This window comes from Amblyomma americanum, chromosome 9 (assembly GCF_052857255.1).
Source record: "Amblyomma americanum isolate KBUSLIRL-KWMA chromosome 9, ASM5285725v1, whole genome shotgun sequence".
NCBI lineage: Eukaryota > Metazoa > Arthropoda > Arachnida > Ixodida > Ixodidae > Amblyomma > Amblyomma americanum.
Window position 1 is genome coordinate 102,515,204 of NC_135505.1, and position 12,678 is coordinate 102,527,881.

General features: G+C 46.6%; 1 protein-coding gene across 1 annotated transcript in view; it reads right to left on the minus strand.

Moving 5' to 3' along the window:
- Positions 1-12,678, minus strand: part of LOC144103919 (potassium voltage-gated channel subfamily KQT member 1-like) — a 138,808-nt gene that overhangs the window by 16,502 nt on the left and 109,628 nt on the right. Inside the window, exon 9 of the mRNA XM_077636641.1 lies at positions 675-785. Coding sequence (XP_077492767.1) covers positions 675-785 — 111 coding nt within the window. The remainder of the gene's footprint in view (positions 1-674; positions 786-12,678) is intronic.

A 12,678-nucleotide genomic window follows, 5' to 3' on the forward strand; every position in this document is an offset into this window, starting at 1 on the left:
GCGCCGTAAGGGAAGGGATAAAGGAGAGAGTGAAAGAAGATAGGAACGAATAGGTCCGTAGTGGAGGGCTCCGGAATAATTTCGACCACCTGGGGATCTTTAACGTGCACTGACATCGCACAGCACACGGGCGCCTTAGCGTTTTTCCTCCATAAAAACGCAGCCGCCGCGGTCGGGTTCGAACCCGGGAACTCCGGATCAGTAGCCGAGCGCCCTAACCACTGAGCCACCGCGGCGGGTTTAAAGGGATACTGAATAGAAATCTGCGGTGAAACTGTTTCAGCAAAAATTGATTCTCTGGCTTTTCTAGCTATGTTTCGCGCTTGTAGCAGGGCACCAGAGAGACGCATTTATGATTAAAAAAAATGAATTTTAAAGTTATTTCTCCACTCGACTCCAACTCGTGACGTACTCATCGAAAATGAAAAGTTTTCAGCATTTTGAAGCGGGTGGCCGTGCAGCGGAGCCTCTGAAACCCGCTCCTCAAAATGAGTATCGATGCACGCAGGTATGAATTTGCCTTGCGATCGCAACACCTGTATTCGTTTTTATTTTTTTTCCTGGCTCGTATACTGGGGGAGTCTAGTTTCTCTGTGATTAAAACGTAGTACCTTATGAACCCAGGCAGTCTTAATTTGTGCCTAGTGTCCCACTGAAATAGAAGAAAAACTCACCGCGGGTAGCGCGAAGAATGATATAGCAAAAACGGAAAAACAAGAGGCCACAATCTTCCCCATCCACGTTCTAGGAACAGTGTCGCCGTAGCCGATGGTAGTGACCGTTATCTGCACAAGTGAAGAAATCCAAGAACAAGACCAAGGAGTTAGAGAGCACAGGATCGACAAGAACTGCAACACACTTGAAGGAAGCCAAAAAATAACACAATGCACTCCGATAACTAGGACAATGGGTGAGCAAGGCAGGTGGATTCAAAGCAAAAAAGATAGAAAAATATTGCAAACGAATACAGGTTAACTAGTCCTTCCAGATAAGGAGGCAATGATCGTGTTGGGAAAAAGCCAGCCATGTTTAAACATCCGCATATGCAAGCCTGGGTGGCCTGCATTTGTGTAACCCTGTGCACCGCAATTGGTATTTATTGACGACGGAGCAACAACATGTCATGTTTAGTGACCTTAGGCTTTGTCCTTTCAGGGCCTGAAGATTAACAAAGCGCAATGCTTTGCGTAAGTGGGAGCTCGTAACCAAGCTCTTTGTACGTTACCACTCCGTCCTTCCCTCCAGCGCGTACCGAGTCTTCAGTGTCGCTGCTTAGGTATTCACAGAAACGCCGAAAAAAATACTGACGAAAACTTAGGAATGTAAGTGCCATTGCAAAGTAAGACCTTATTGCAAAGTAGCACAGTCTTTTTGTCACCGGGTGGTAAAAGAAACAGGAAGGAAAATAACGTAGTAATTATCGATTGCTCTTTTGTAATCGTTCGGATTCTTTTTGAGGTCTGTAACTTAACACTGTGCTCAGTTACATTTCAGAAGAAGTTGCAGTTGTAATTGGTTACGGTCTTTTCTGTAACGCGCAAAGACTGCCTAGTACGCAAAGAGCATCGTTACGCTGATTATTTGTGTTATGTTTTTTGCTTTGGCTATTTATCTACAGCGAGAATGGTTACTCATTTTTCTTCTAAAAAAAAGAAATGACAGTGTTACTATTTCTTTACGCTTTTCTTGGTTTAAAAGACCACCTAGTTATTTCGTTCCCCACATTTCTCTTCTGTTTTCCGGAATTCTTTGTGCTCGTAGCATAGCGGGGGCCACGGGCCTGGCAACCGTGGTGCGCCAAACATCATGGGTGTTTTGCACTACTGTTTAATTACATGCACGACCACAATGCAGTTGGCAGTCATAGTGTAAAAGAGAGCATGGCCTCCACTTACGCTGGGTGGGGCGTGGCGTGTACTGCGTGGAACAGGGTATAGTAAATTAAACATGAATACTTTCGAAAATTGAAACGGAGAACGTTCCCGCCAGAAACAGACGGAAGAGTATCGAGCACGACGGTAGGCAGCAGTGTCTGACCAAAAACAAAAGTAAAATCACTATTTTCTTGTGCTCTTCTAGTTGCTTGAAGGACGAGGTGAAGAATGAAGCAATGAGTAAGACTGACGGCTTCCTCATCCAGCCTCTAATCTCTTCCTTTCTTGACAGTGCTGACATGGTAGGGAGATAGCAGTTCTGTGCGCCGCCCTGAAGCTTAAAGCTAGGTTCTACACAGTATTTATTAGCGAGGAGTGATATTTAGGCACTGTTCACGACTGACCAAAACTTCAGAGCGGCTGTTTCATGATGCCTGTACAGCTAATGTTCGCAATAGAATTGACGATATAGAAATAAAAAAAAAACTCCTAGAACTACTAAAGGGAAATTTCTTATATGAGGTAGTAGTCTTTTTGCCATATTTTCCTGAAAATGAATAAAGCTAATTTTCACCGCCTTTATTCTCCGCTTCAACTGTGCAACCCGGCCCTGACTTGTATAATAAAACAGCTGCGCTCGAGTAGTGTTAGTATACCTATGTTACATCAAAATGTGCTGAATAGATTGAGCTCTAAATAGCTAAGCAATGAAATTTTTTTAGCGCACTGCAAACAAGTGGCCTAAGGGACGGACACTTGAACATTCCTGCAACATAAAGAAGCTGCTTTCAGAATGCGAGAGCACCTCATCCATGCTTAAGTTGCGACAAATGGGCTCGAAACAAAGCTGCTGCAAAGTTCCTTTTCCTTTAGTGCCGTAATCCTAAATATTTTCCCACTAAAGCGGCGGAGAATGTTGCGTTCCGCCAGTGAAGATATAAATTTGTTTTTTGAGCCACAGCTGCTCGGGTCTGGCACCAAGAAAACTGCGGACGTAATTGAGCCGTCCGCGTTTCATGGAAGCACTGAGGCGCTATTATAATTTCGAAGTCTTTTTTTCCTGCGTATTGCATCAACAATAGAAATTAGACCGTCCCAAGAAAAGCAACCCGCACAACACATACTTTCATCGCACCGTGAATGTAAGATCCCGAAAAAATTGTCACAAGAAGCGTAGAGTAAAAATTTTTTTTCGTAATTTTCGCAACGGAAACCGGGAAGAGTTCAACGGGCTTACGCCAGTTTTTCTCTGAGCAAACAGTGTTTATCATATATTGCTCTTATTTTACTTATTGAACGCCATTATATTGTTACATGGTGACCAGCTGAAGAATGAGGCGCGATGAATGATGGCAGTGCGATGATTTTAATGGCCGCTGGCCCAGCGCGAGCCCTCCCTCCCGCGCCACTGCCAGCTTCGTCGTCTTCGCCATACTATCCGGTTTGGAAAACATTTAATTCGTCAGAAAAGGCAGAATGCAGACGATCCGTGCTAGGTGGCTATCAGTCCACGGCAGACAGCGACCTGGGTAGCCCATTCAATGACCCGGGTTTGAACTCCCAAGTCTGAGCTGACCAACACGGCCTCCCACTGCTCGAGAGTAGGAACCTGTATTAGAGATTTCGGGGGCGGCTCCTCTTTACAATTCCACAATAGGTGATCATAAGTGGCTAAATCACCACATAATGTACATGCAGGGTCGTATTCACCGGGGTAGAATTTTGACAACAGGTAAGGCGTCATAAAGGATCGCGTCTGGAGTCGCCTCCAAGTGGTCTCCTGCTCCTTATTAAAGGCTTTGTCTGGAGGAGAGAATATCCTCCTTTCAAGTTTAAAATGATTAGTAATATCGTGAAAAGCTGATAGGCCGTCCTTCGAAAAACTCTCAGCAACGACAGCGTCCCCTGCTCGGCTGACGAATCCTCGAGCTGTTATTTGTGCCGCTTCGTTACCAGGGTTCCCCGAGTGAGCCGGGACCCATATCAATTCAATAATTTTGTCTAAGTCTTTGGTTTAACCCAATATGCTCATTGCTGCCTGAGAAATTCTGTCCCTCGCATAATTGCGTATGGCAAATTTAGAGTCGCTGAGTATGGTAGTAGCTTCTGTGTTAATGATAGCAAGGGCGATTGTCGCCTCTTCTGCCGTTTCCGAGGATTTCGTTATGGTAGTGCCGGAGACTATCAGTTTACCTTGCGTATCCACCGCCGTTAGTGCGAACGCTTGTTTCTGGGGATATTCTGTGGCATCTACATATACTGCATGTTCATCTTGGTTGTATATGTTGTGTAGAGCTTTTGCCCTATCCCTTCTCCCCTCGTGGAGAGCAGGATGTATATTCTTAGCTAGTGGCTTAACTCTTATTACCTTAGCGATGCGTTTAGGTACCTGTGTTTTGGTATCTTGGGGTGGCAACTGTATGCCTAGTCCTAAACGATCAAGTATGGTTCTTCCTGCTTTCGTGCGGGAAAGCCGGCCTCTCTGCATTGTTAAGTGTGCCTCTGTAAGCTCGTCTAAGGTGTTGTGTACTCCCAAGCCCAGAAACCTTTCGGTGGAGGTACAGTTCGGTAGCCCTAATGCTACCTTGTATGCTGTTCTAATCATAGACTCTACTTTGGCTTTTTCACTACTGTCTAATTTTAAGTATGGGAGTGCGTAGACAAGCCTGCTTATTACAAATGCTTGTACTATTTTGCAAAGTTCTGTCTCCTTCACTCCCTTCCTTTTGCTTGCAATTCGTCTAATTAGTCTTACCGTCATATTGACGGTTGTCTGGAGTTTTTGTAGTGTTTCCTTGTTCTTCCGGTTCGACTGAAGGAAGAGTCCTAGGATTCTTATAGTTTTAACTTCCTTTACAGGGAGTCCTTCCACCCAGATTTTCAGTGGAGGCGGAGGTTTGTAATTTTTTGCTCGAGGGCCCCTTGGTTTGTATCTGATTAGAAATAATTCGGACTTGGAGGGCGAGCAGGTTAGCCCTGCTTTACCCGCCAGGTTTTGTATTATGTCTGCAGCTTGTTGCCGGGTATCCTCTCCATAAAGTGATATCATCTGCGTAGAATGTGTGTTGCAGCCCCGGGATGGCTGCTAATTTAAAAGAAATTTTAATTAGTGAGAGATTAAAAAGGAAGGGTGACAGGACTGAGCCCTGTGGCGTTCCTTTACCTCCAAGTGAGATAGTCTGATTTAATCTCTCCCACTGCTATCTCTGCCGTTCTGTTACTGAGAAATGACTTGATGTACTGGAAAGTTCTTTCCCCTGGGTTGATGTCCGAGAGATTCCTTAAGATAGCCATTTTGAAACAGCGCAACAAAGACGGGACGTGGAAACTGAGGTGTAAAGACAAACATGCGCTGACTAACAACTGGGTTTATTGAAAAAAACACACAAAATATATACAGAGTTAGGAAAGATTAATCGCCACCATAGTCAACTCATGCCACATGTGACGCCAGATATCCAATCTCCCCTTCGGAAAGGGCGACCGATGGGCAACTAATGCACGTTGCGCCTTTCTCACGTATAAGAAAAGCTTCAAACACTTCTCGCGTCATCTTATCACAATGGCGAAACACGATATTGGTGTTCTTATAGTCGGGGGTACATTTGCATTTCTTGCAACGGAATGCACCTTTAGTGAGAGGGTCTCCTTCTGTTTTTCTTTTTTCGTACTCTTTTTCGTGTTTGCATTTGCACCTTCTGCAGTGGACCGCCACGTGTGACAGGGGGTCTTTTTTTCTGGTGTTCTCATGTTCCATGAGTCGCTTGTTGATGCATCTTCCTGTTTGGCCAATATATGTGGCGCCACACGAGAAGGGAATTTGGTATAATACCCCTACCTCGCAAGGTACATAAGGGGAAACATGGCGCACCTGACAAGCCCTTTTGTTTCCCTCCTGCCTCTGCCTTACCTGTCTACACATTCTGCTTAATTTCTTCGGGGCAGAAAATACGACGTCAACGCCATATCTGCCTGCCACTTTTTTGAGCCCATGGGACATGCTGTGCGCATATGGAACCACTGCCGGCCTTTTATTTTTATTCTTATTTTCATTTCTTGCACTCGGCCGAGCCCCATACTTCACGTGCCTAAGCAATTTTTCCGCTGCCCTGGAAATGAGGTGAGCCGGATAGCCATTCGCGCATAATCTGTTTGATTGGGCTGCAATGCTCTCCCCAATCATTTCATGGCAGGACTTCTTGAGTGAAGATTGGAGGCACTACAAGATAATGCCTTCTTTTATAAGTTTGGAATGACCTGACCTGAAGTTTAACAAGGGCTTAGCCGATCTTGGCCGATAACACCAGCACGCGTGCTTGTCTCGGGAAAACAAAACCAAATCTAGAAACTGCAGTTCCTTGTTCGTGGGTACCTCTGTTGTAAACTTTAGCCCACGCCCGTACTCAATAAACACCTTAAGAACATCGACTAACATTCTAGGCAGGCTGTCTGGCGGGGTAAACACCAAATAGTCGTCGACATAACGAAATTACGCACCCCTAACTCCTTCGAAGCTTGCTCAATCGCCCTGTCCACAAAACTCAAAAAAATGTTAGCCAATACAGGTGCAACCCTGGAACCAATGCATACACCGGATGCTTGCACAAATGACTTGCCCTCCCACTCAACAACTGTTGCCGACAGGTAGAAGGACAAAATTTCTAAAAAACTATCAACAGACACGCCACATTTTTCAATGAATGCACTTTCGTCATTGTCCTGTGTGATGCACATTTTAACGGCCCTCATGAGCTCTCCGTGTGGCAATGAATAGTAAAGGTCCACTACGTCAACGCTGAAAAACTTGCAGATCCCAGGGTTATCCAGCTTAAGGTGCTCCACCAGCGCATCCGAATTCGGAATCACGAATGGGTCTGGCAGGGCCAGCGCCTCCAGTTGCCTTTGAAGATGACCTGAAACTACATGCTGCCAGGTCCCTCGTTCGGAGACAATGGAACGGAAAGGTTGGTCCGGCTTGTGTGTCTTAATGGTGAAAAAAACTTCGAGCTTCAGTCCTGCCGACTTATTCGCTGCGTCCGCCAGCTTGCTCAAATTGTGGTGTCTCAAAAGTTCGACCGCCCGCCATTTCACCTTAGAACCACTGAAGTCAACTTCCTTGAAGTTTCTCCCCAGGGCTTCTGAAGCTTTATCCGCATAGGTGCCTGCCGGAAGGACCACAAAGCAACCCTCCTTATCGGCCGTCATCAACGCGAGCCCACTTTCAGCCAGGAAATCAACCGTGTTCTTCATGTTCCCGCTCTTTCGTTGCATACCATGGGTTCTGCTCAGCACGGTAACACATTCCACAGTGCACCTCGGGCGCATGTCCTCAGGAGCCAAACGAATGATGTTCCTTAAACAAGCTATAAGAACACCATTATAAGAACACCAATATCGTGTTTCGCCATTGTGATAAGATGACGCGAGAAGTGTTTGAAGCTTTTCTTATACGTGAGAAAGGCGCAACGTGCATTAGTTGCCCATCGGTCGCCCTTTCCGAAGGGGAGATTGGATATCTGGCGTCACATGTGGCATGAGTTGACTATGGTGGCGATTATTCTTTCCTAACTCTGTATATATTTTGTGTGTTTTTTTTCAATAAACCCAGTTGTTAGTCAGCGCATGTTTGTCTTTACACCTCAGTTTCCACGTCCCGTCTTTGTTGCGCTGTTTCAAAATGGATACGTACCAACTTGCCCAAATTTCTGCTTTACTCAATGTTATTTCTAGTTCAATGGGCTCTAACATGTGCACAAATTTTGATCTTTCTAATCCCGCCATTATAGTGTCTCTCATGGCCATTTGTGTGTGCAAGGCCAGAGTGCTTTCCTGGCATGTCAAACATGCCTCTTGCCCTGCAGAAGTGCAAGCGGCGAGCGGTTTCTTCGAGCCTTCAAGCGGCCACAAAAGAAGGTTGTGCAAGATATACAAATCGGAGTTGTGGCGGCAAGCACGCATCTTCAAGGACCAGCTGCGTGTGGCCTGCAAGTGTCAGCGGGATTATCGGGAGTGGTGCACTACGTCGGAGTCAGTCACGGAATTCCTCTGGAATGCAGTTCGGCCAACTCTGCCTAAAAGGGAGCGATCCAGCACGGAGCAAGGACGGTTCATTGACCTCAGCACCAAGGTTATACCTGAGAGACACAAAGAAGTGTTGCGGATGGGGCCAAAATTCGCCTTTGAACCTCGCCTGAATCCTGCAGAGAAGGTAGCTTGTTTAAGGAACATCATTCGTTTGGCTCCTGAGGACATGCGCCCGAGGTGCACTGTGGAATGTATTACCGTGCTGAGCAGAACCCATGGTATGCAACGAAAGAGCGGGAACATGAAGAACACGGTTGATTTCCTGGCTGAAAGTGGGCTCGCGTTGATGACGGCCGATAAGGAGGGTTGCTTTGTGGTCCTTCCGGCAGGCACCTATGCGGATAAAGCATCAGAAGCCCTGGGGAGAAACTTCAAGGAAGTTGACTTCAGTGGTTCTAAGGTGAAATGGCGGGCGGTCGAACTTTTGAGACACCACAATTTGAGCAAGCTGGCGGACGCAGCGAATAAGTCGGCAGGACTGAAGCTCGAATTTTTTTTCACCATTAAGACACACAAGCCGGACCAACCTTTCCGTTCCATTGTCTCCGAACGAGGGACCTGGCAGCATGTAGTTTCAGGTAATCTTCAAAGGCAACTGGAGGCGCTGGCCCTGCCAGACCCATTCGTGATTCCGAATTCGGATGCGCTGGTGGAGCACCTTAAGCTGGATAACCCTGGGATCTGCAAGTTTTTCAGCGTTGACGTAGTGGACCTTTACTATTCATTGCCACACGGAGAGCTCATGAGGGCCGTTAAAATGTGCATCACACAGGACAATGACGAAAGTGCATTCATTGAAAAATGTGGCGTGTCTGTTGATAGTTTTTTAGAAATTTTGTCCTTCTACCTGTCGGCAACAGTTGTGGAGTGGGAGGGCAAGTCATTTGTGCAAGCATCCGGTGTATGCATTGGTTCCAGGGTTGCACCTGTATTGGCTAACATTTTTTTGGGTTTTGTGGACAGGGCGATTGAGCAAGCTTCGAAGGAGTTAGGGGTGCGTATTTTTCGTTATGTCGACGACTATTTGGTGTTTACCCCGCCAGACAGCCTGCCTAGAATGTTAGTCGATGTTCTTAAGGTGTTTAATGAGTACGAGCGTGGGCTAAAGTTTACAACAGAGGTACCCACGAACAAAGAACTGCAGTTTCTAGATTTGGTTTTGTTTTCCCGAGACAAGCACGTGTGCTGGTGTTGTCGGCCAAGATCGGCTAAGCCCTTGTTAAACTTCAGGTCAGGTCATTCCAAACTTATAAAAGAAGGCATTATCTTGTCGTGCCTCCAATCTTCACTCAACAAGTCCTGCCATGAAATGATTGGGGAGAGCATTGCAGCCCAATCGAACAGATTATGCGCGAATGGCTATCCGGCTCACCTCATTTCCAGGGCAGCGGAAAAATTGCTTAGGCACGTGAAGTATGGGGCTCGGCCGAGTGCAAGAAATGAAAATAAGAATAAAAATAAAAGGCCGGCAGTGGTTCCATATGCGCACAGCATGTCCCATGGGCTCAAAAAAGTGGCAGGCAGATATGGCGTTGACGTCGTATTTTCTGCCCCGAAGAAATTAAGCAGAATGTGTAGACAGGTAAGGCAGAGGCAGGAGGGAAACAAAAGGGCTTGTCAGGTGCGCCATGTTTCCCCTTATGTACCTTGCGAGGTAGGGGTAGTATACCAAATTCCCTTCTCGTGTGGCGCCACATATATTGGCCAAACAGGAAGATGCATCAACAAGCGACTCATGGAACATGAGAACACCAGAAAAAAAGACCCCCTGTCACACGTGGCGGTCCACTGCAGAAGGTGCAAATGCAAACACGAAAAAGAGTACGAAAAAAGAAAAACAGAAGGAGACCCTCTCACTAAAGGTGCATTCCGTTGCAAGAAATGCAAATGTACCCCCGACTATAAGAACACCAATATCGTGTTTCGCCATTGTGATAAGATGACGCGAGAAGTGTTTGAAGCTTTTCTTATACGTGAGAAAGGCGCAACGTGCATTAGTTGCCCATCGGTCGCCCTTTCCGAAGGGGAGATTGGATATCCGGCGTCACATGTGGCATGAGTTGACTATGGTGGCGATTAATCTTTCCTAACTCTGTATATATTTTGTGTGTTTTTTTCAATAAACCCAGTTGTTAGTCAGCGCATGTTTGTCTTTACACCTCAGTTTCCACGTCCCGTCTTTGTTGCGCTGTTTCAAAATGGATACGTACCAACTTGCCCAAATTTCTGCTTTACTTAAGATAGCATCGTGCGTGACATTATCAAACGCCTTGTTCAAATCCAAGCCTAATATGGCTTTAGCTCCTCTGCTGCGTTCCATGTCTATTATGTCTGCCTTGCGTTGCAGCATAACAACTTGGGTAGAAAGATTAACCCTGAAGCCTAGCATGGAGTTAGGGAGTAAGTTATTATCCTCATCGTATTCTTGTAGCCGATTGAGAATTATATGTTCTATTAACTTTCCTAAGCAGGATGTTAAAGAGATTGGGCGTAGATTCTCTATACACAATTTCTTGCCTGGCTTTGGAATGAATGTAATCTTTGCATGTTTCCATTCTTGTGGAATGTTTCCGTCTGTCCAGTATTTGCTCATGAGATCAGTGAGTGCTGTCACTGACCCTGCGTCCAAGTTTCTAAGGGCTTTGTTACTAACACCGTCAGGCCCGGCTGCAGACGTGGTGCGTAGTTGCCCCATGGCAAGCCACACTTCCGACTCCGTAATCTCAGCGTCCAAGTCCTCGTTTGGTGTTCCCTGATAGTTTGGCAGCGGTCCTTCTTGGGTTGTGTTTAAGTATCGATCTCGTAGTTCCGTTAAGAACTCCTCTGTGGTGCCTTGATACTGATGCACTTATCTCATAAGTTGACCTCGTTTAGTTGATTTAGCCTCTGTGGGGTCAAGAAGGTGCCTTAGCAGATGCCAAGTTTTCCTGCTCTCGAGCTTGCCATTCATTCGGTCGCAAATTTGCTCCATTGTTTGTGTTGAAGCTCTAGAGTATATTTTTCAATTAGTCTCTTCAACTGTGCAATTCTCTTTTTAAGATTTCTGTTGTGTTTGTTCCTCTTCCAGCGATTTTGCAAGCTGAAATGTGATTCCCACATATGCAATAATCTAGAGTCAGTGGCTTGTCCTTCTTCCATGCCGATTTAGGCTGTGGTAGCCTTAATGTCCGTTTTTAGTGATTCCACCCAGTCCCCGAGATGTTCAATTACTGGGTCTGTGCTTTCATCTTTTTGTCTTTGTTCTCTCATTACCCTGAACTTGTCCCAGTACGTAAATTTTACTTTGATGAATACTGATTTATGCTTTGCTGTCTCAAAGGTAGTAGATATAATGTAATGGTCACTGCCTAGCGTGTGTCCTGTGTTAGTCCATGTTCGGTTTTGTATGTTCTTTGCCAGGGTCAGGTCTGGCGACGTGTCTTTACAATACTGTTGCCTAGTCGCGTGATTTCTTGGGGGTTGTTCAGGACAGTTAGGCCTAGATTTTGGACCACTTGCCATACCGCGTTGCCTTTGGGACCGGCTTTAGTGTATCCCCATTCCGGGTGTGGTGAGTTAAAGTCCCCTACTATTAATAGCTGGGCTTTAGTCGCTAGTTTCAGAGTCTTGATAAGTAATTCCGGTATACCGGTACCCTTATCTTTGGGTGGGTTATATACATTAAGCAGAAACAAATTTGTATCTCCTCGTTTCTTGGGTAAAATCTCAAGGAGGACGTAGTCTTCCTTTGAACTTTCTATGGAGTGCTGTAGAGCAGTAATATTGCGTTGCAATAATACGGCGGTGGGCACGCCCGTAATTGAGCCGGCATCATATCCTGGCGGAAGAAACGCCTTATAGCCCGGTAATTTGACCGCGCCACTAGCTTCTTGTAGAGCAATAATGTCTGGTGGACGTTGTTGTGCTTGAATGTGAAACTGCACTATCCGGGGCTGCCGAGCGATCGTCCCAATCGTGAATAGAAGAAGACACCGACGAAGAGACGCGCTCAATAGGGATGGGCTGAGAGGATGGTACAACAGAAATGGCATGAGGGGGAACTACTGGCCGCCACGATGAAAGATATGTGTGAATGAATCCTGGTGCACGAAAATTCAGGGCCGCAGGTCACCAGGAGCCGACGGCCGAAGCCCATGGACGCGCCGAACGGAATGGGCAGGAGGGCGGTGCTCTCACGTTTGGGGAGCATCTCGGGTCGGTCAGGTCATGGGTTGGATCGCGGCAGCGTCGTCATGGCGTCGTGTCTTGTGATCAGGGCGGGGGACGGGGCGGGGGTGAGCGGCGAGGTCGGTTCATGTCCGGCGGGCTGGGGCACAGCCGGGCGAGGCGGGCCAGGTGCACACGGCCGACGACCACGGCAGGCGGAGGACGCCGAAGCTCAAGGACCAGGATGGAGATGATACCCCGCACCTCCACCAAATGTTATGTGGCGACCAGTAAAAGAATAAGGCGTGATGAACGATGGCTGTGTGATGATTTCAATGGCAGTTGGCCTAGCGCGAGCACTCTGTCCCACGCCACTGCCAGCTTCGTCGTCTTCATGACAATACATTGATAAGGCTCTACTCAAATTTACAGCCCCCTTTAAGCAGTGACTGAAACAGAAGATGTGGTGACATTCTTCTCAATCACAGCAAGCCAAAGCGAGCGACTGAACCACCATTAACCTCCTGCTAAACCTAAATTCGCTCATTTGGAACTCGTTGTTTACAGTGATTGC